We start from the raw sequence: 24,507 nt of genomic DNA on the forward strand, positions 1-24,507 counted from the left end.
ATTCTCTTTTGTATAATTATACATACCTCAAGATGCTTGCTGTCTATAGATAAACTATTAATCATAAAATAAGAAAATGCAGACTGGATTCCATAGTTGCGGATGTTTAAGTCCTAGCGATAATGTGGAAGCAGAGCTAAGTTAATGTTACGATAAAAGCCCATATAAATGTAAAAGTAAGTCTTTTGATGTTCTGTAACACAGTAACTGCATTATGTAAATACAACCACTAAGTTTCTGCTCTCAGACTTCATAAAAATAAAAGTTAGGGTTGTTAGAATGAATCACTGATAATAAACACTGGAAGGGAAATTATAGAATTAATGTGTGCAGCTGAATTATTAGTAGGATTAACATAGCAAAAAGTAAAGGCAAAAATCATTTTCTTGAAAATATTTTGTCCTGTTTTCAGATAAAGAATCTAAGCATCCTTAAAACTACATAAACTGAGAAGCAACTTGAAATACATCTTCATAAAATATTATTATTTCAAATCTGAGGGTTATGCTTAAAACAAAAAGACAAAACTACATGCTACAAGGTAAGAAAAACAAACAAGATAGATTCTCTGAAAGTCCTACAATCAACAATGTTGTTTTTTAATGTTTTAAGGATGTATACATCTGACAGAAACAGTGAATAAAAATGATTTTTGCAATGTGAGGAAAGAAATTATCAGTAGTTCCTGTAAAGAACAGTGTTTGTGCCTAGGCAGCTCATGGACAAAATGATTTTGCTGAAACGTGTGGGCAAAAGCAGGGTTTAATAACTCAAGCAGTGCGAAGAAAATTGCATGCTCTCTCTCACACACACACACACACACACAGATTGCTGACCATAGCGGTTGCTGGATTTCTTGTTTCCATTCGAGCACGCACCCATACACACAAACCATATCCGTCCATAGATACACAGGCGCACGCAAATAAAAAGCAGGGTGGATCTTGTGTATGGATGAGCACCCACCAGATCCGGCACATGCATCTGCAGCAGCTGCTGGGGTCACACCCTCGCTCGGACCATCGCCTGGGGAGGGCGCAAACGCATCTGGCCAGAACCAGACCAACAAAACCCAATAGAGAAAAAGAAACGGGGATGAAGAGGCGATAGAGAGAGAGAGAGATTAAAGTGAACAGAAACACTCTATACGACCCAAATGGTGGTAAAATATACCAGTGTGGGCTGTATACAGTTGAATTCAGTGTGTCCGCACACACACACACACACTGAGGGAAATGAGTCAAGCTGTGTGAAACATCCTGTCAGGACCAACAAGTGAGTAAAAAAAAGCGTTTGGCTTTGACAGCATGGTTTCTGTTAAAGCTGAGGCAGTGATGAACATAGTAGCATATAATATTACAAACCCCTTGGAGACCTGCATATCCAGGTATGAATTAATTCATTTATTAGCTGAGAGAAAAAACAGCTTGGGGTTGTTTAACTGTTGATTTAAGATTCCTCTAATTAAATCAACCAGCAGACTACGTAGCTTTGTACGAAACGAGCCAACATCCTATGACACAGAATTGTTCTGCATTTATCAGAAATGCATTAATTCTGCATAATACTTTTGCATGTAATTTAGCTTCTTACCCAAGCAGTTTCGCATTCAAGTGTCAAGGTTAAAAATGATAGATTTGAATGGAAAATAAATTGTGGATGATTTATTCAGTGATCTGTGTCCGTAATGTTGTGTGAAATGATTATTGTATAGACGTTAGCAGCAGACTTATTAAAATTAAATAAGAAATATATTTGCTAAAATAAAATATATTAAAATGTTAAACTCTTTTCAACATTTCCCATTTTTATGTATATTTCATTTTAAGCAAAATAAAATATACAGCATTTTCAGGTAGTTTAACTTCCTGTACTAAAATAACCGTTTTTTTTTTTACTTGGAATGTAAAATGTAGGGGAAAAAATCATATTACATTAGTATCTAGTTTCAAATTAAAATTTAAAAATCTATGTAAAAAGTTTATTCCATGCTCAGTGTGCATGTATAATTAAAGCTGAAATGTCTAATACTTATCTTTATTGGTAGTTTGCTTCATAAAAAAGTATCAGCTGTATGGAAGGATTAATAATAATAATAATAAGTCAGGTCTTTTCTCTTTTAGCTTAAACCTTTCTGCTTATACTGTTGTCAAAAGTTGTTAAATGATTAAATATGCAATAGTCAACGGAACTTATTAGCTTTTACCTACATTAAAATGATGTCAGGCCACATATTGGAGAAGCCTTGAAAGACTTCAATTTCAAGACTTTAATTTAAGCTTGGTCATTTACTATAAATTCACAAGTTACTGTACCTGACAAAGTACCATAATACATCAGCCAAGTGATTTCAAATAGTATGATTATGAATGTATTTAAACAAACCAACAAAACTGACTTTGAAACAACCGTGACCTCTCATTCTTTCCTGAAAGTTAAGCCTGGAGATGACCTGACTGACCTCCGAAAAGATCCATGTCTGACATGGTGGCAGCGGGGGCAGGCACTGGCAGCGAGGCAGCGGCCGGGGCAGCGATGGCGTCAGCTGCTGGTTCGGTAGCAGAGGCTGCGGCGGCAGAGTCAGCCTCAGAGAGGGGCGCTTCAGAGCTAGCGGCAGCAGCGGCAGGAGCAGCCAGAGAGTCTGCAACCCCACCACAGCCAAGCCACAACCAAACCGCAGCATTCACAAAGATAGAGGAAGAGATAGAGAAAGAGAGAGAGAGAGAGAGAGAGAGAGAGAGAGAGAGAGAGAGAGAGAGAGAGAGAGAGAGACAAGAAAGAGGTGTAGACAGGATGAAGGAAAGCTCAGAGTTTTTTTTGTGGAGAGATTTTAGCAAAATGATTTTATAAAGCAACAGCTAGATCAGAAGAATGAAGATTTGGACAATGAATAGTTTTTTCAGAAAATTCCTTGTGGATAAGATGCAACAGTATCGTGCCCATTAAGTTTTTCAAATTATTTTTTTTGTAAAAAATAGAATAAATATTTATATTTTTGCAGGTTAAAAATGTTTTGGGCAGAACCTGGATGTATTTGCAACCTGATAATCATTTTTACTCACCCTCACCAAGCAGATCTGAACCAAAGCCAACCAAAAAACAGGAGTGAGAAAAAAAAAGAAGAAGAAGAGAATGTTAGATAAAAACAGATGCTTGATCTGATCTTGGATCAGCTGATTTCTAAAGTACTTGGATTTTTTCTTTTTAAAGAAGCAGCAAGCTTAAAACTTGGACTTGACAAACTTGGGCAGAAAAGCAAAGAGGAGGAACATTTCCCATTAGTCTGTCATTATAACCCAGAGTGCCCACTCAATATATCCCCTAATTGGCCTAATTTGGGTAGAAAATGTTATCCGCATTTTAGCTCAATGGTTCAACTAGTATATAATGGTGATATGATTCTAAAACACCAGCTTTTTAGTAGCTATAGCAATGAATGGTGGGATTTTTTACACACTTTCAACCTGAATTGCGATCACTTGACCTGAGCAGATAAAACAGTAATAAATAATGTAATTAAATAAACCAAGAACATTCTACAGAACATAATAAATGACACCAGCTCACCTCCCCATGATGCTGTGGGAGCTGCTGAAGCCCCTGCAGTTGGAGCCAACAGATCAAAATCCACGAGATCATTAAAGCCGCTGCTGAAGACAGAAAAAGACAAGAGAGGGCGATGCATCAAATATTTCACGGATTCTTGTGTTTTATGTGTGATGAGACTTTTTTATGCATGTATTTTATCTTACTTGATGGTGGTTGTAGCTGGTGCTGCTTTTGCAGGCTCTGCTGTGGTGGTCTCAGTAATGGCAGCTGCTGCAGAGGTGGGCTCTGCGCTTTTTGCAGGGGTACCAGCAGGCGTTCCATTATTTGTTGGAGATCCCTTCTATGTTGTGTATTGGGTTTACCATACATTAAATTTAATACAAAATAAGACTATTGTATAATATTGTAATATACTATTCGAAAGTTGGAGGTCAGTAAGAATATTATGTGAATTGAACATTTTTATTCAGAAAGGATGCATTAAATATCCTATTATGTTACATTATATTGTATAAAAAAAGCATCATGTTTTCCACAAAAAAATATGAATCATATTTTAGTTTTTTACATTGAGAAATAAATTAACTATTAAAATGAAGGGCTGTTGAAAACCTTTATCACACAGGAATAAATCACATTTTAAAATGTATATTACATTTATATTATTTGTACTTTAAAGACCTAATAAAATCTTACCAACCCCAAACTTCTGATCTATACTGTTATACTGCATCATTGCATTTAAAAATATGTAGTTTTATTTATTACTCACCTTAGTTGGTGACCTAGTGAAAAAAAAAAAAAAGTAACTTTTTCAAAAAAGTTATACTCGAAAGGTTAAATGATTAAATTCATGACATGAAAAATTATTTTCAAACAGCAGGCAGGTCGACAAGGCATTATCAATAAAAATAAAATGTATTACTCTGCTCATTTTTATTTTATTTTGTAGAAAATATAAACATTTCAAAACACCCCCCACCTCCAGACATGCATTGGAGAACATGGAATATTCAGTTACAATACAAATATGCACATGACACTGAATTCATATTGGGAAATCAATCAATTCATACTGAAAAATCGATCAATTCATACTGAGAAATCGATCAATTCTGGGCTTAATCATAAAGCTAGACCAAAAACGAATTCATTCTATAGAGAGAGGGAACTTCAGCATTTTAAATGCTGAAATGTAAAATTAAAGTTCAACCATCAGTCTATAGAACTCTGAACACCACAATGATGACAACATCACCATTACAGTACGAAAATATAATCATGTCTACACAGAAGTTAATTCTGTAGAAATACTTACTCATCACTGTTAACACAAGGAAAGGAGGAATAGTATTACTTTTTGTAATAAAAGTAGTGAAATGTTTGTTGAGATAAAGCAGAGACTCGTTTATTTTAGTACTTCAGGAATTAAAGCACTTACACTTTCTTCCCTTCAAGCGTGTTGAGATGTGTCTCCAGAGATTCCAGAAGACTCTCGGGGGCCTACAAAGCCACAAAACAATGCATAGTTTAAAGTGACCTACCACTAAGGACACGTGTTTGCAAAGCAAAAAAAGTCAAGCTGCTAACACTAAACGAGGACAAGTAAATGACAAAATGTAGTAGAAAATTACTATAACACTTTTTAAGACTTTAATTGTATACAAGCAATAGATATATAGTCTTTTTAGGTAAGAATTACATTGGTTTGGATGCAGAGCACAATGCTTTAGTTCGCAGCCCCAGTGGGGCCCACAATGCACTGCAGCATGCTCAATCATGCATTCAGGCCCAACAAAAAGATTCAGAGCACATTATTTGTTAGACATGCCACATAATCGCAGGTGGGTGTATCTCATGGGTAAAAATGTCATGCAGTTACAGCTAAATAGGCCAAACAATTCACGTAATTTAAAATAATACATAAAAAAATTGACCATTTTTGTGGTTAAATGAATAACAGCTAAAGAAAAGCTTTTGACCTTGAGCCATACGATACGATGAGCTATAATCCGTGATATAAAGAGCATTTATTGATCGTTTAGGTCTAGTCAAAATAAACAATTCTAACATGCATGATATCTGATGCCAGAAACCTTTACAATTCTGAAAATAAAATACAGTTTGATCAGGTCTGTAGTAATATCATTATTAATATCATAAAATCAGCGACCTATTACATACAGATAGAGTGCAGTGCCTTGTCGAATTTGATAACCTTGCTATATGTCTATTGCAGTTAGCGTAAATAATGCAGTCTAGAATATAAACAACAATAGAATAAGTGCAGAATGTGAAACCAATTCTGAGTAAGGTGGCGTGTTCGTCATCAGAATATAGTATTCCAAAGAATAATTAATATATGACCTATGAAAACAATGTATGATATTTCATGCAGGAATACCAGCAGCGGCAGCTAAACCAGTCCTTCAGGGGAGCACTCTCAGACAATTATACTGGCGCTCCAGCAGACAGATTAGCTATTTGAGAAGCACCTCTGAGGACTGAGCTGAAGTGTTGGTCAAAAACACCAGTCCTCTAACCTCAGGCATACCCTCAATATCACTCAGACCCATCTTTCATACGCACACGGTTACGCACTGTCATACACATTAACAAAGGTTTAATGAAGATTCATTTGCATATTAATTACCCTGTGCTCTGATAATAGTGAACTTTAAACAGCGTGTTAAGCACAAATGTGCGCAGTTGAGAACCTAGAAAGTGCTGTGTCTCTTCAGCTCTTTTAAGAGATTTTTTCTTGTGAAACAAATGCTTAACTGAATAATGCATGAGCGTTAAAACATTTTTAACACTGGGAGACTTTTCCTAAATTCATACATCTTCACACCGACGAAAACTAATGGTCTACAAATTAAAATTCTGTTTGGTTACGCAGATCGTGATTGCATGCGCGACTGATCGTGTAAGAAGCTATGATCCATCAAACTTTGGAAAACGCAGCAATCAATGGATTCCTTTTAAATAGGGGTTAAGGGAATATCTAAATTGTGCGTGACCATTCATTTTTTACACCTTGTAAAAATTCATGAAGTTTCTTTAGCTGCATAGCTGTGAATCCCAGGCCAAAACCCAATTAAACTGCTGCTAAATCCAGAACCCAGGCTGTCATGCACGTTTCCTTCCAGCATGTCCTGAACTCTGCCATTGATCCAGATATCTGAAGGCAACAATCCTGCCCTAACATTACACACAGCATGCTTTCAGAGCAAGCCTCGCCCATTTCTGCCAGCATGAAAACCCTCCTAATCTCATAACAGAGCTTCCACAATCATAAAACCATTCAAACGTTCTGTTTTATAGAGCCTGAATAGCTTCACATTGTTTTTTTTTCCATGAATAGGGTGCAAAACAGGAAATTGAAACTATTAAAAAAAAAAAAAAGCAACAAAGAAATCATTTTTAATAACTGGTGGTCAAAACAATTATGGATATATTAAATTGATAATTATTATCTAATTTAAATGTGTATATCCTGTCAGTTATAAAATAATATTTTTAGGTTACAGTTTTGAAAGCTTGACAGAGGCAGATCTGCATTTGTAAAATAAAAAATATACAATATATAAATACATTGTAAAAAAAGAAAAATCTGTATTTGTAAATTTGCTATAAAAAAAAGGATCCCAAACATTGCCTCTTGGGAGACAAATTTAATCTGTATCTGAACAAAAAAGGAATAAATTACTATAAAAATAAAAAACGCTTTTCAAATTTACAAATGACATTTTTTGTAATATGGTGAAAATAATGTTTATGCACAAAATGCCAAAATTAAAAAAAGTCATAATAGCACTTAAAGGTAAAACATGCACTTTGTGCCTATAACACTTTTATTAAAAAGTCAGAGAACATCAAAGTGCTCCATATTCATGGAATGTGTGTTATTTTCCCATTTTGCTCATCTAAAATGCAGCCACCACTCTTAAATGTCACTCAGTTTAATACTCCATTACAGAGAAATGTACTTAAATTTTCAAAACTGACAGACGTCTTTAAATAGTTTCTATGCAAATTTGTTTATTTAACATATTACAGAGGTCTTAATGATTGTGGAAACTCTATTCTTGGTGATTCTTCAGCATTTCTAAGATGCAAATGTTACTGCAGCTTGAGTTTTCGTCTCAGGCAGCAAGCATCTCTGCTACTCCAATCATGACCCTTCAGTTGCATCCAAGTTCACTCTAAAATGATATTTTGTGTGCAGTTTATTTGATGAGCGCTAATGAGGATTGACTTTTGCTCTCTCCTGAGCTGCGGGAATCTCCAAAGTGGAAAGCTCCACACGCTACTCACACTCTCAGCCTGTGTGATCAATCTGCACCGCTGAAATAAGAAGACAGGTACAGAATCTGTCAATCAGCCTCAGGGGACGGGACAGAATGGATCCATGGAACACGTCCCATCTGACAAATGCCCCATCATGAGAGATAAATGACCTATATGTAGCACATGGATGTCTGTGACTGGCCCATTGGCCAGGGAAAGGTAACAACCTCTCAATTTTGATAAACAGCTGGGATTAGAGGGCTACGACACATGCAACACATATTAAAACAACTCCACAATACAGACATGCACTGTTAGTACTGACGTGGAGAGTGTTGGAATCATGATGAATGAAAAAAATGTGGAAAACGCTCTTTATAAAGAGCCTTACCTGCGTAAGTTCAGGAATATCATTTTTGTCAATTCCCACTTGCTGTTGAAGGACAAGGTAAGGATGTATGAGATAACTAAATAACTAAATAAATCATTAAAAAAACATATAACACACATCGTTTACCTCAGCAATTTTGAGGAACTCTGAGACTCTGGTCATTCGTGTCAAGAACCTTTTATAGATTTCCAACGCGTCTTTGCATTGTCCTTTCTTCATCTGGAAGAATTTCTCTAAAAATGAAAGCAAATCATATAGTTGTGCCAAATCTTGCAGATGTCAAACCACATCTTTAAAATTTCAAAACTTTCCGAGACTTGCCTAAGAGATTAATGATGCCATCATTGTAGCAGGCGTACAACTTGATCAGATCCTTGAAAAGCAACAGGAAGGCGGCGTTGATCACCCCATTGACAAGATCTTTTGGATGAACCTGCGACAACAAAGCAAGAAATTGAGAGGCATATCAAAGAAACTAATGTTTTGATGAGCTGTAAAAATATTTATTCACCAACTGTCAAATTTAACTAGCTACCTTACAGCACAAAAGCTTTACTGAACATGAAGTGCAAATTCACGAACTTCTGAAAACATCGTTTAAATGTCACCATGTGACAGATTTGCATCTTGCAAGAGTGTATTCTAACTAGTCATGATGCTTGTCAAGTTTGAACCCTGTATGAAAGCATCAGGTGTTAACAGAGCCTGAGATAGCAACAAGAAGCAGACTCACATCAAACTCCAGCAGAGCATCGATCTGACTCTGCAGCGTGGGCATGCCTTTCAAGAGCTTGTCTGTAGACATTGTTCTCATCACACCATCGGCACTGAGTAAGACACACAATTACATGACATTCATTTAAATAATATAAGTGAACCAAAATCCAAAGAAGTATTTATCTAACATAATGTCACAATCATGCGTATTAACACACACAGAAAGCTGAAATAAAGTGCACATTGTTTGGGCTTTGAATGCAAAAAAACTTTTACATGTGTGACACTCTCCAAAATGGCGGAGACTAATTGTTGAATAAATAGTTGTGTAAAGTTGTTATTTTTAAAATATTCTTGTAGTAAAGTCTGTGTAAAGTCAATTTTGAGAAATGTTTGTAAACACAATGTAAATGTTAGAAATGCATTGTTGAAACGTGTTACAAAGGCTGTAAACTGTATAATAATAATAATAATATGGTGGAGTTATACCATGAATAGCATTTTCCTGATCAGGATTTATTAAGCAGGTGTAAATTGGATCTCGGTGACGCAATGGAGCCACCGAGCAAAACTATTAGACCTGTGTTGTACTTGAAGCAGCACGGACTCCACAGACCCATCGCTGTGTGACAGCAGTACAGTGAGAGCTATAGATAACAGATGTTCATTATGCTTTAAATCGCTCTCGCGGTACTTTGATGTGAATAAACCGATCGTTCTGCACAATGCAGTGCTGCACAGCTCTAATAGTTTTGCTCAATGGCTCCATTGCGTCACAGAGATCCAATAATAACTAGAGCGTATAAGCATCAGTGGATCGCTTGTTTAATATTGAGTTACTCTCATTACCATTAGGTACTACAGCCAACAGTTAGCCATCTAGCTATGCCTTTGTCACGTTATGCTAACTTTTTTTAGCATTCAAATTTGGCTGGGTGGTTAATATCATATTTTTCTGTGGCGTGACAACACGTGTGTGAGAACACACATTTAATATTGACTTTACACAGACTTTAACGTTAATCCAATGAAAATATCTTAAAGAAATAGAATGACCAAAAAAGAAAATTCTGTCATCATTTACAGAATTGTCACTTTCCGATCTTGTTTGAGTTGTTAGCCATGAACTGTCATGTTCAGGGTGTCTAAGCAAGCTTAATCAGCCAATTAAAAGTATGTGTTGTAGCTCCTTCATTGTGCCTGAAATGAGACCTTGGTCGCAAACAAACAGAAGGAGGCCTGTGAGTAATGGCCCATTTTACTTAACAAAGGTCTTGCACACAGTATTACCGAGGGAGCACGAAACTTGATGAATATAACTGCTTTTCTACAGCAGCAACACAAGGCTCTTTTCAGGGACTAGAAGTCGTCCTTGATTTCCCAGCATCCCACTCAAATCTGTTATTGCTCAGTAGCCTTCCAATGCACTAGCCACAGTTGTTAACTCATGGTATAGCCATGTAGCAGAGGACTCATTTACCCTTTCTTCACTCGGCCAAAGTCAAAAGCCATCTGTCTGTAGGCAAAAGCCTTCTCGTTCAGATACCTGCTGTAGCGTCTGATAAACGTTGACATGTCGTAACCTGAAAGTGCAAGCATTTAGAAATACACCAGACTGATAATATTTTACTTCATAGACAAATTCAAACGACAAACAAAATCGACAAAATTAGAATTCTCTACTAATTTAAGAAGTGTGCATTTAATTATAGTTTGCATAATTTTGCATAGTGATTTTATGTCAAACAGGATGACTAAGCAACTAAATTCACTGCGTGCAATAACACTTACCATGAGAGCCGGTTTTGTCCAAAAAATTACTAAGATTGAATAGAGTGTTCCTGGAGGCCAGGTACTGGATGAACCTCTGAGGAAAAAAACGGTTTTTATGTGCATTAATTATTATAATTTGGAATACGGAATAAATCAAATGCAAGGCTATAACTTCTATCATTTCACTACTGCCCTTAGTAAATAAATATAAGATAAATAAATAAAAAATGGGCAATGGCAATTGACAGAGGTAAAAAGATAAGAAGAAAAGCATAAGAAATGCAGAGCTGTGCGTGAAAACTGCACTTCAGTGAAGAAAAAAAATCATTTCTACAAAACCAATATCACATCTAATGACTAATCACTCAGAAGTCACATTAAAGCTCTGAGTGGGAGTGAATGCAAATATGGAAATAATAGCAGAGGTTTTATCTAGAAAAACCAGAACGCTCACTGATTTTAAGCAGTGAATATAGCCTGAATTTGCAAACAGGTTTATGCAGCTTAACACATTTAATAAAAAAACTGTAGACAAACAAGACGAGGAAAAACAGAAATAAGTAACGAAAAGGAAATGTACTGAAAATATTAACTAAAGGTAATTGGACAGAAGATGCTGTACAATATAAAGTACTGTCTTTGTCTTGTTTTCCAATAAAAATCTTTAAAACATGGTAAATTTACTTGAGAATGATGTTAGATTTATGTTCAACAGAAAAAAAAAATCTGAATATCTCATAACTACTAAATGAAATTGATTTAATCGTAAATGAAATAACTAAAATAAAACATACATTTTTGGTTCATGAATTCTGGTATGAAGAAAATAAAAGGATAAAGTATGAAAAGCACTATGTGCTGTGCCTTTTCAGTTCTGCCTTTCAGAGTTCAACTGATGTGTCAGCTGATCAATACAGAGTCTTGTGGGGAGATGAAGCTATGTATAATGTACCTAGCACTTTTAATCATCTAGGTCAGACTACTAACCATTTCAAATATCCATATGTCAGGGATATGTCAGTCAATACTTCCCTTGTGTCTGTGACCTGTAGAGGCACATAGCCTGATGTTTTAATATCCTCACTTCATATCCACGATAACGAATTAAACATTAGGAGAAGGATTATCAAGCAGCATTTCTGTCCCCTCAGACAAAGCAGCCTGGCAGGTCACATTCATAATTGAATAGCTCTCCTTAATTAGAATATTGGAAAGTGAGCTCATGTACTATATATATTGTTGTTATGGCATTTTCCCTTATTGCATGTTCAGCAGAATAGAAGGCAATGCTTTTAGGAGTAATCAGCATTGTATTTTTCATAATATCACATTCATAATGTCTTACTCAAAACAAAACATCACAAGATGAACAAACTAGTCACTCTCTGTTTAAGTTCATTTAATAATTTTGAAAGAAATGAATACTTTTATTTAACAAAGATGTATTAAATCGATCCAAAGTGACAATAAAGACTTCTACCCTGTTAAAAACATTAAAAAAACTTGACTACAATGGCTGGAGTAATGGCTGCTGAAAATTCAGTTTTGCTATAATATAAACAATTATCATAAAAAAGAAAGATATTAAAACAATGTGTGTGTGTCTATATATATATATATATATATATATATATATATATATATATATATATATATCCACACCCACACATATCACATTATTACTGCTTTTAATAAATATTTGATTAAATAAATGCAGCCTTCATAAACATGAGACATCATCAAAAACATTAAAAAAAATCTTACTGTCCCATAACCTTTTGAATTATAGCATAAATATAAAATATAAGGTTGATCAATTAGTTGGCCAAGAATTCATATTCACGAGCAACGCCTTTATCATTCCATGATGTCATAAGCAGCATGTCCTTGTGCACACCTGTATAAGTGTCCCTGACCCTATTTATAACACACATACACGTAGCTTCATATTTATTCAATTATCCCTTGAAGCTGCACCTCTCCATCTCTGAATTCTATCAGTTCCTCTCAAGCTCCCAGTTCCTTCCCCCTGCCTCACTTTATCATCCATTCTTCTCGCTCTTTATCTCATTCTGCCTTCCACTGCCATCTGCCTTTTCACTCTCCGATGTCTCTGTCACTGCACAGCGCCAGCCTTGATTGAAAGAGTAAAGTGCACATTCAAAAAGAGAGAGAGCATCTGCCTGCCTGTCTGTCTCTGCTCCTATTGTGAGTCTGATGGGTGTGATAACGGTGATAAGAGGAAGCGAGAGGGCTTTACGGATAATATGTGGTCAGCCGTGGAGAAAATGGTTAAAATTATAAGCAAGACTTCATAAATGTTTGTTGCACGGTTAGGTTTAGACAACACTGTTGATATAGGTTAAATATTATGCATACCCTGCATTAACGTCTTTCAGTAATGCAGACATCTGCTACCCAAGCCAGGATCAATTAGAAAAAACATTTTAAATTGCATTATTGAGCCATTTAATACATTCTAAGCTAAAATGTGAATTATGTACCAGGACAGTACAGTAATTTTCACGAACAACAAAAGTGACTGCATTGAACAAATGGAACCTTGTTGCAAAGTGTTACTCAAATTTCTTGCTCACCGAGGTTGATTTTACAATAAATTAGAATTGTTGCTCCTAATTTTTTTTGAACTATTCAAACAAGAACATTTGAATGATAAAAGTACTACTAGAGAGTCCTGACATATGCACAACAAACATGATATTTTGTCTTTATAATTTATAGTAATTTCTTTATAAGAAGCATGTCCTTAAGTATTGTTTACCTCAGTAGTATCAGATTAATAATATTATAGAAATCAATTGCTTGCTTCTCACCTCGTTGCCATGAACCATCAGGTGGTGAGTGGTGACCAAAGCCTTGAAAACCACAATCCAGCTGGCATTTCCTGCTCTCTCAAACAGGGTATCAGCCATCTGAGGAATATTGACATTGGACTCCTGGGTTGCCTGGATCAAGTCTGTGAGGGAATATAGAATAGAAAAATCAGAGCTCATCTAGATCTATAAAGCTTTAACACATGTTATTATGGCATTCTGGGTAAAAACAATTTTCGTATGCTTTTTTTTAATATTCTTCATATTTTTTGTATTAGAATGCTTGCTACAGATGAGGTTATGCAGAAAATCGAATTTTCGAGTTTTTTAAGACGGGCAAATATTTTGGAAGCAGCACGAGGTCATATGTATTTTTCAATGTGCGAAAATTTCAGATGAGAATTTGGGACTCAATGTCCAAAGACCTTTAGAGTAACACATAGGAACCAGTGCTAGTCAGTGTTTTCCTGCATTCAGTTTCAGCCTTGTGTCTGAAATGTGTGCTTAGCAAGCTATTATATCAAACATACTATTAAAAGACATTACAAATCAAAAGTCCAAATCATGAGTGTTTACAACAAGTCATTATCATTTAAATTCTTAATGTAGTTATGATATATAACATCCACAAAGAGCAGCCTTGGCTCGATAATGCAGATATGAAAGGAACAGAACAGGTTATTAATATTACAGCGCTGTCATAACATTGAATAATGCAGTCTGATGGGAACTCTGTGGTGCACCAGTGCATGACAAAATGGCTCATTTTGACATTCAATGTGACATCTGACAATGCAGCAAAATATGTTAAAGGGGAGCAATAAAGAGACAGGTAGGATGGGTTGAAAAGTGAAGTAGAATAAATAGATAAAAACAAACATCTAGATAGACAGATGGAGAGATGGATAGACCAGTAGTCTGATAGTTAGTTATATCAACACAGACATAGCAGAAGGTTAGATAGTTAGACAGACCAATAAATAGTTAAGGCTGTGAGACAGAAAGATAATTGATTAGATAACAAAGCAGTAGTCAGAGAGAATATTATTCGTGCAGATAGTTTGGTAGTCAGTGTTAGACATACACAAACAGGTATAGACAGTTAAACAGACAGGCAGTTAAACAGATATACATATATTTTTAAACAGAGAGAAGGATTTTCAGATAGATAATTAAAAAGTTGGACAGACAGATATAGTAGACAAATCGGCCAGGAAACAGATAGAAAGACCAAAAAGGAGAATGATAAGACAGCCAGAAGAACAATGTTAAAAAATATGATCGATAGACAGACATAGACCTATAGTTAGATACATTGTTAAAGAGATAGTGTGGCGAGAAAAGCCAAAGACAGACGGTGGGCGTGGCGTCAGGCCTCGGAGAGGCTTTTTATTAACAGAAAAAATACAAAATAAAGTGTCCAGGGGGAAGAGTGTCCAAATAAAAGGGGGAACTGGTGTCCTTGTCGTGCTGCAGGGGAAGTGCAGGTCAGGTAGTGCTCCAGGGGGAAGGGTCCAGGTAAGGGGCGGAGTCCGGCGGTCCGGGGCGCGAGGGGCGGCGGCTTCTTCCGCGGCATCTCCGTCACTTCTTCCTCTGGTCGGCAGATTTGAAGGGATAAACAGCCCGGCATCCTGGCCCGTCAGCGGTACACGCGTGCAGTCATCGCCTGGACTACGGTGTCCGACAATGCGCTTCTCTGGCGGTGTGGCGAGTTCCTTAACGCACCCTTCCTGGACCCACGAGGAAGAGACCAGTCTCTCAAGGAGATGCGCGCTCTGTATTTAACGGCGGTGGTGACGAGGTTCGATACACTTCAGGTGTGCCTCGTCACACGCCGCCAGACCTGTCCAATACCAAGCCCCTCCTCTCGGACACGCCCACTCCCGTCGGGAGCCTGGTGAAGGGCGGCGAATAAAGGATGGGGTGATGATGACAATAAAGGGGAGGGGCAGCCGACTCGTCACAATACTTAGACACAGTTAAGCAGATTTTTCATTCCTCAGTCCTTCTCTTTTTCTTTCTATCACACCTTCACTACAGGAGGACATGCACACACACACACACACACACAGATTTCTATCAGTCTCTGTCTCTAAGGAGATCATAACAAAGCAGCCTGCTTTCCTCCTACAAACCACACATCCGCCATTCATCCTTCATCATGAACTACACATCACAACACATCCTGAAATCACAGCAGTGTCTGGACTCAGACATTCTTTTCACATACTGACAAGCGCTGTAACAGAGTCCCAGTAATTCTAATAATAAATCTGTTTAACATTATTATGATCTAATTAAGAGACTATGATGTATGTCACAACGGAACAACTTGCAACAACTCGTCTCGTCACACAGGAAATAATATATTAATAAAAAAACGAAATAGGGTAGAAAAACACCTGGGGGCTGTGGGACGCAGTCACCTTGACTGAAAGAGGAAGGGTACGTACACATTCATGCACAAGATGAGATTACATAATCACAGAGACCACAATAATAGCCTATTCTCTAAAAGGCTTAAAAATTTGACATCACCCTGGTTTGGCACCTTAAAATACAGCCTAAAGAGACTAAACTGGAGGTCAGAACCACCTTCATATGTCACCTGAACTCATAGTATTACTGTCACGTGGCACACTGTTTTGGACTTTCAGCTTGCACTTTTTCCCCTGGTCTGTTGATTGTAATGGTTATTGATTTGATTATGTTCAGCTGTGTCTTGTTAATTATCTTCGTTTGGTCAGTGCGTTTAGTTCCTGTCTGTTCAGTTTGAGTTTGTCGGGTCTCAATCAATGTTATGTTTGTCGCCAGCCTTCACTTGTGTGGGTTTATTAAACACTGTTTATCTTCATCTGTGCCTTCGTGCATGTTCATTGACACATTGACATTGCTTAATAAAATTTGATATTTGAGTAAATAAATTTAATTGTTGCAGGCTTGTGTAATTTTTTGCATTTCATCGTTTTAATTCAATTCAGTGAATACTAAAGCTATTTTTTGCAAGTGTGATGAATTAATTCACATTTAGTCTAGAACACTGTATTTCCACAGCGCAGCATGGGGGCAGGAGATCTGTCAGTCAATAAATGGGGAAACAAAGTAACTGGTGTTTCTTTCTTTTAAATTAAAAAATGCGATACTTTACTTGAAAAAATTTATCTTATTATGTAAATAGCATTACTTGTAATGTGTTAACACTGGTAATTGCTGATGAAAATTCAGCTTTGCATCACAGGAATATTGCATTTAAAGTGGTGTGACAATATTTACTGTATTAGCATTAACGGCACGTTTTATTATTTTTGACCAATTAAATGCAGCCTTTGTTAGCATAAGAGATATTAAATAATATCTTAAAAATTACACTAGGGAATTAGAAAGCCTTAAAACAAATTACAATCTTGCGTGAGTCATACTGTAATAAAACTTTGAGTTTTGTGCAGCAGCGTTTCAAAGGACGTAGTATCTCTGATTTCACCTTCACTCCCTAAATTATTTACAAAAAGAAATAAAGAAGTTGGGTGCTTCAGCAGTGCTTTGCACATGGCAGGAATGCTTACACTTTACCAAAATCCTAAAAAAAAAAAACAACAACAGGCAAACCTTGCTAAACCGAAGTGCTGCAGACGAGTCACGCTGTACAGGCACTGCCAGCTCATATAGCAGACTGAAAAACTACCCTCTGAGCTCCCCAACTATTATCGACCATCAACTTGGCCCACAGGCCACTTTCCCTGTTCAATAAGAGAGGCAAATTACAGGATCAGTGGCAGATCTATTGGCCACACACACACTTTTGTTTTTCTACCATGGCAGGACTGTAAAGACTTCTGTTGTTTTATACCGGCTTAAGATATTTTCTAAACCTTTTGACCTTTGTAACTGGTGTCAAAGTCAATATTCGAAACCTATCCTACTTAGGCTAAAATGTTTATGTGTGTGTGTCATATATTTTATATTTAAAGATTGTGAAATGTTTTTTCTTACCATAAATTATTCTTTGCTGTGACTACATCTCAATTATCAGGAGAAACGAAATAAAAAAAATGCACTCACAAAAAAAAAAAAAAAAAAAAAAAAAAAAAAAAAAAGTATGTTTCGGAGGTTTAGGTTTTCTCCAATGTATAATAAATGCAATGCATATATTGTTAGCTGGTTGTCCATTTTAATATTTAAATTAGAACTGATTGTAATTTATTTTTAAATAGATTTAAGGCATTTTATTTGTACTCTCTTGAAAAATTTTTCCCATTTGATTACTAGTTTAGGCCAAACCTGACACCCATGTACATATTAAATATTTATGTATCCACTCATACGAGACAAGAACAAAAAGATGCATACATTAGAAAAAGCCTGATGGAAACACTTAGTCATTAACTTTACAAACTAATCAGGAATGATATACACATCAACACAGCACTTTTTAAAATATGACTTTTTGTCACTGTTTTATAAAATACAGGTGGTTTACATTTCAACCTTCCAACTCAAAACTTCCAACTCAAAGCAAATAAAATTACAAATTCATAACCGCTCAATCTATGCATTCATAGTTCACATCTTATTTTTAAACATGAGGCTTCCGTTGTCGCTGCTTCCAGTTATTTTACCTGTATAAACAGCATTATAATGCTTTACATTGAGAAATGGTATTTGTTTGTTTTTTTATTTATTATCATATTCATAAATTTGTTGGTTCATAGTGCAAATAGACATTTTACAGCACTTTGTTAGTGACTAATGAACTGAAAGTATCACACATTCAAAGATGTACTTCTATGTTGCAAAATAAAGTAAACAATTGCACTGGAGACCGTGAGTGAAAGCTAGAACATGCACTACAGACAGCCAATTAACCTTCAGAGGTGTCATTACACAAGCATTTTCACCCAGACTGTAAAGGCCATTGTGGAGTAATTGCATCATGCATTTACGTACGCTGAGATAGCTTTTACAAACTAGGCACTAGCAATACGTAGGTATCATGCCATGTGTTAAAATGCGCAGAGCGGTCCATCGCAGAGCCAGTAATTTTCACTCTTTTAAAGACATGAGTAGGAGGGGAGACAGACATGCTTAAAACGCCTGTTTCCCTGGCAACCGCAGCACTTAGTCTGGGTGTCGCGAAGCCAGGTCTCCTTTGTTGAATATTAAGACACGGCAACATTTAATTAAGCAATGTACACAGCCATGGAGCGAGTCAAGAGGCCAGTTAAAAGCCAGTTAACAGTGAGTGTTCCTCTAATAGAATAGCTAAAGACTGTAAAAGAAAACCCACGGTCACTACCACTTGATCAACATGCGTACACATCTGGGTTGTGACTCAACACACGACATTATGAACAAATGCTCTTTAGCTTGATTAAAACACTCGGATGTTTGAAGGGCAAACCAATCAATCGGTGGTTTACATTTAATCATTAAAAGATTATATATTAGATATTATATCATGTACATCATTTTGCACTAGTATTTTAAGTACTGCTCAGCCATTTCAGTGAATTACAAATCCTAATATGACAATGTGGTAGCATTCTGAGCATTGTTCATTTGTTTTAGTGAATTTCCGACACTGTGTCCTATAGTAGATGCAAGGCCTCATTATCCACCTAGTTTCCTGTGTTTATTGTTGTGTTCATGAATTTCACCTTGATTTTTCTCCGGCTTGTTTCTTTAGACTTAAGCTTTTATTATTCATTTAACCAATAATATTTAATTCGACCAATACTGGTCACAAATACTAATGTGACACAGGACCAGGGAAATGTGCAAACTAAAAATACACAAGAGTAAACTTGACAAGACAGCTGAACCAAGACAGAGACCAATCACAAGCTGTGAAATTTTTTTAAAAAAAGACATGAGAATACAATAAAGACACAAAAAACGGTATACTAATATTCTCAAGAGAAATAGATTCAGGTCTCATAATTAATAATTAAACGTTTAATTGAAATAATTAATAACTGAATTCCCAATCAGATAACGCTGCAACAGTTACTAGAGTCCAATTATTCACAAAGATTGTATTATGTGAAATGGCCGAGTAGGTATATTATTTGTAAGTTAAAGTGACTGAATTGTGTGTAATATTGCATATTATTGATTAACCATTGTTGAGATGTCTACTCCCAGAAGTGCCATTCCCAGTGTATTGTTATGAAATATATATTTTTTTAAATTATTTTCAGCATGACAGAATGCTTTTAAAATTTTAAACCTGCAAATTGACTGAGAAGAACTCAAATATAAATTTTATGCTAGTTTTAGCATGCCAAGTTACATTATGCTTGTATTATAGTGGTCTCGTCTTAATATGTCAGACCTTGTATAACCTTGCTATAATTTAATTATCATATCGTCTAAAAAAGTTTAAAAATGTTTGCTGTTTCTACTGAAATTGCAGGTTTCCATGTCCATTCTGCAGAGCTATGCAAACTTACGAGCATGCCGGAATGAACACTGGGTTTAAGGTAGAGTGTTTAAGTAAAATGGGAGATGAATATGTGTGTTTTGAGAACAAAAACAGCCATATTCCGCTGCACATGAATGAAGCCTGAAAAGCTCTATTTATTTATAGGCCTCTCCCTGAAGCAAAACAACTGAGAGATGTGTGCCATCCCATGTGTGCCCTCACTGGCAATCAGCGTGGCGACGTAGCATCGAAGAAGAAACCAGAGTAAACCAGTCTCCAGAGGAGAATATCTTCCTTCCTCTAGTGCAGATGTGAGTATGTGTATCACGCTTTAATCATATATAAGCATGATTAAAGTAATTAGTAAGAAAACCTAGCAATCTGACAATTTTATTATAGCTCAAGGAAATATTTTAACATTGTAAAAATATTTAAGCAAATCACCCTTAACTTCCAGCATGGCAATTTGATAATTATATTGAAAAACAGTCTAATGCTCAAATACATTTAGAGTACACATCCCAATAGTTTACTAAAACACTTTGCTTAATGTTTTTAAGTGCAATTCAATTAAAAGGTATTTGCTGTAAAATCAATATGAAATTGAAATGAAACCCATTTATTGCTCTTAATGGATGAATTAAAGTTTAGCCCTACATTTTTTCTATAACAGATTAAAATGAAATTACAATGCCACTTTTGCTACCAAAAAGTATTATTAATCTCCTATCCAAAAGATGTTATCAGACTGATCTGTGACTTAAAGTTTTTTTAATCAAAATGATAAAAGCCATTTCTAGGTTCAAAATCAGGTTTTAATTTTGCTTATATACGTTTCGAACCTATATTTAGAAATGCACCAATTTGATTAGAAACTGGCCAATTTTATGTTATGGCTGACAATGTATTTTGTCTACATTAGTAATCTATAATTTAAATGCTACAAGTCACAGTATTATAATGTGCAGAATAGAATTGCATTTTTAATTTGAAATTTGATTTTAAAGATACTTTTTATTAGATGATAGCAAATGTAATCTAAATGTAAAAATAAAGGAAATAAAACAAAATAAATTAAAATATCTCTAATAGCAGCCTATAACTGATATGGTACATCATAGATTTTCAATGTGTGTAATACTAAAACGAGTGTTACTCTGCAATGAGTCATTCTATGGTAGCAAAATGGGTTGCAAACACATTTCATATTGACTGAGCATCTGACATCAGATAAACATAAACACACTATTATAATCACAGTGCTCTATTTCACCTCCCCAGAATAATCTGCATTTCTTTGACCCATTCTAACCCCCTTCCCTATCTCCAGCACGACACGTGACATCTCAGTCAGTTTGACATCTCCTTCAATGTGCGAATGAGTACCATTCTATGTGGCCTAATCTCTAATGGCCTAATCTCACGGTCAAGATCCTCGCACCCCGCTCTGTCTCTTAAAGACTCCTGGGGGCCCGGCAGTCAGATTACACAGGAAACACATCTCGTTTTGCATTATTCATGGAACAGCGGTGTACTAACAGCACAAATTGATGCCATGTACACGACTGCCAGTGTGATTTTAGCCTGATTAACCAGGCGACAAATTTAGCACTTTCACCACCAAGCAGGCAGCACTGCAAACATCTGCGCGATGAATGGACAGAAGAGCATCTCTCCTCTACACTCGAGTGCAACTATGTGCACGTGCTTGGACAAAATCATAAATGACTCATTTTGGAGTTTTAAATTACCATGCACAATGACTAACACACAATGAATAATGCTCCAAGGACACACTGACCTCTAAGTCGGCTGTGTGGGGGGAAGGGTGCAGGAAAAATGGGACTTGGCAGAATACAAGAATAGAAGGAGGTGTTAGTTTGGTGCCCCTGTCCACGGTGCTGAAAGCACTCTACTATGCTTTGTTGTGATTGGCTGAAAGCCGCATTTTAATATTGTGACATCACAGCACTGCTGCTTTCTCTTGCTGAGTGACTTCAGTGCAGCACCAGCTTTCACTTTTTTACTTTCACACACTGCAGAGAGAGTATTGCCAACGTTGCACCATTTGATTTGCAGTTGCTGAAAGACATGGACAGAAAGAGCAAGCTAGAGCGACACAAACAGGAAGAGATAAGGAGAAAGACAAAGAGCAGTGCAGAGTGAGACTGATTCGCAGAGACACACTGAAAAATTTATCTCAGCCAGGATGCATTATTCTCCCTTGAGTAATGCGGTGAGTTTAATGTATTTCGTAAGCTAACGTAATTTTACACTGATTGTGCTTTAAGAGATTCTCTTTAAACCAGCGCTACGGTTGAAATGACAACCTGATGGCCTGAATAGTCTCTACATTTTTCTTGTGAAACCCAGACTAATGATTTCCTTCTCCTTCAGTCCCTCTTGTCTAGCAGAGAGTCAGTAATATATCTCCTTACGGTGCTTAGATAAAATGAATCTTTTTCATTCTTATACAGATAATGTTTGAAACTCAAAGTATAAATTTCAGCTGACACCCTGCACAGTTTGCTTGGCCCAATAGCACCATTATACGTTTAGTTTCCACAAATAGTATCAACATGAATTAACCAGATGGCTATGAATATTTTTCATTACTTGATTGGCCGACTCTTCGCTAAATATGCATAGTACCGCAAAAATGCATACAATTAAGCAAAATAGCTAGTCAGCAGCAGCCAGTCCAAACATGGTTTTCATATAATTCAGATAATTAATTATCCTAACATTGCTAATATTTGCAGAAATTTTGGCTATAAAATGCTTATATAACCCAAAGGTTTGTAGTGCTCCACAGCTTGCACAATCCTGTGTTTTTTAGTAAATATTTCTGCAGGTTACATCCATAAACCAGTAGGTGGTGACAGGTGATGGTCTTTATGAGTGAATCATTAATTTAACTGATTCATTTAAAACACTAAATTATTCAAGAAGGAAACAAGTGGTTGTCTTTTTGAGTCTTTGAATGATTCACTTAACTGAACTGTTCACAAACAATGATTGAAAAACGAAACATCTTTACTATGTTATACAACATACAAGTTTTTTCTGGGCTTCCTTTGAAACCATTTTTGTTGACACTGATGCAAAAAACATAAAGAAAATACCAGTACTGGAAGTAAGTCTGTACTAACTACTTGTTTATTTAACAAAATTATGCTTATTTATCAAGTAATTCTCTGAAACAGTTGTTCACAAATATTAGGACATTTGCTTGTTAGGCTAAAGTTGTCTCACTTTAGAGAAATTTTGCTGCCAACTTTTCATCCTTGCATGAAATTCTCATTTGCATGGGTTCCTATTCAAATGACTGAACTTTATAGAACATGTCCGTAGTTAATGTAATGAACTACACCTGTGGTTACTTGAGACCTTGAGGGAAAACTACTTCATATATCTACTAAAATCTCTTTGTAGATGCTAGTAGGTTTGATATTTAAGATACTAAGACATTTTAGTGTCAGTCACATACTGTTTCATGCTACTGCTGCTTCTGGTGTCCTTTAATGAGGCAGAAAGTTCCAAACACTTGATATAATGAAGCTTTTAGTATCCCAAGATATGTTGAAATAAACATATGTGCAGCTTCCCCTGTCACTCAACATAAGGCTAACTGCCTAAACATCCCAGGGAGAGTTAGGAAACCCCAGAAACAAGGTGAATCAAAAAATTCGAACTGATTCAGCAGCACAATTTATCCAGCAGGTGTGGCCCTCCATGCCTTACTTCATTCAGGCAAAATGCAATGTTCTTCATTTATATATATATATATATCACTTGTATGCTTAAAAACACTAGAAAATCACACAGAGTACACACAAAATTGAAAAAATCTATGGTACTGGAATGAATGTACATTACAAAATGGGACTAATGAGTCAGCACATTAAAGAGATTGCTGGCGCACTAACTGAATGCTGAATGGTGTATACAAAATAATACTGAAATGTTTTATACTGTAAATAAACTGAATAAATATTCAGCACGGGAAGATCACATGAATAAAAAAACAAAAAAGACACATTTCAACCATGTGATTTTGTCCTGATCCATGCAGTTCAATTGCTTATCTCTGGTTTAATTGATGGGTTCTAATTACCCATGCTCCTCTGAGACACATGTGGGTGTGTCACAGTGCTTGGGTGCCTGGGACACCTGCCACAAACAGAGATCTTTTGTGATGCTGATCAGGACTTTTTGAAAGCCATTGATTTAACACAATGCGTCACATTTCAAAGAGAAAGTGCTCAAATTTCAACATTTTAAAACCTTTGTGTTATGTTTACTTTAAATATCACGTGCACCTTAATACGCAACTCTTGTTGAAAGACTAAATTTTACACTTCGAAGTCAAATTTCAAAGGGGTCGAGCGACAGTATCAGATGCTCCACTTAATGTTCTTGGTGACATCCTCACCTTTGACCCGAATGAGAAATGTATAATTCAGCAGGGGTGAATCTGAGAGGCAGTGCACGCGCACAGGGGCTGCTGAAACCATTTCAGGCCACCTGCT

The 24,507-nt window shown here is 36.2% G+C and overlaps 1 protein-coding gene across 7 annotated transcripts in view; it reads right to left on the reverse strand.

Moving 5' to 3' along the window:
• Window positions 1–24,507, reverse strand: part of snap91a (synaptosome associated protein 91a) — a 35,367-nt gene that overhangs the window by 9,336 nt on the left and 1,524 nt on the right. For 4 of the 7 annotated variants that reach the window (XM_043260773.1, XM_043260774.1, XM_043260769.1 and 1 more), the window contains exons 2-16: window positions 13,555–13,697; window positions 10,739–10,814; window positions 10,428–10,530; window positions 8,964–9,057; window positions 8,552–8,663; window positions 8,357–8,463; window positions 8,231–8,272; window positions 4,991–5,052; window positions 4,868–4,873; window positions 4,322–4,334; window positions 3,753–3,889; window positions 3,568–3,650; window positions 3,063–3,077; window positions 2,462–2,641; window positions 967–1,047 (exon numbers count right to left, since the gene is read on the reverse strand). In XM_043260773.1, the coding sequence (XP_043116708.1) occupies window positions 967–1,047; window positions 2,462–2,641; window positions 3,063–3,077; window positions 3,568–3,650; window positions 3,753–3,889; window positions 4,322–4,334; window positions 4,868–4,873; window positions 4,991–5,052; window positions 8,231–8,272; window positions 8,357–8,463; window positions 8,552–8,663; window positions 8,964–9,057; window positions 10,428–10,530; window positions 10,739–10,814; window positions 13,555–13,697 (1,254 nt within the window). The remainder of the gene's footprint in view (window positions 1–966; window positions 1,048–2,461; window positions 2,642–3,062; window positions 3,078–3,567; window positions 3,651–3,752; window positions 3,890–4,321; window positions 4,335–4,867; window positions 4,874–4,990; window positions 5,053–8,230; window positions 8,273–8,356; window positions 8,464–8,551; window positions 8,664–8,963; window positions 9,058–10,427; window positions 10,531–10,738; window positions 10,815–13,554; window positions 13,698–24,507) is intronic. The other 3 variants (XM_043260771.1, XM_043260775.1, XM_043260772.1) reach the window with 3 other exon arrangements.

The sequence above is a fragment of the Puntigrus tetrazona genome, chromosome 16 (assembly GCF_018831695.1).
Source record: "Puntigrus tetrazona isolate hp1 chromosome 16, ASM1883169v1, whole genome shotgun sequence".
NCBI classification, from domain to species: domain Eukaryota; kingdom Metazoa; phylum Chordata; class Actinopteri; order Cypriniformes; family Cyprinidae; genus Puntigrus; species Puntigrus tetrazona.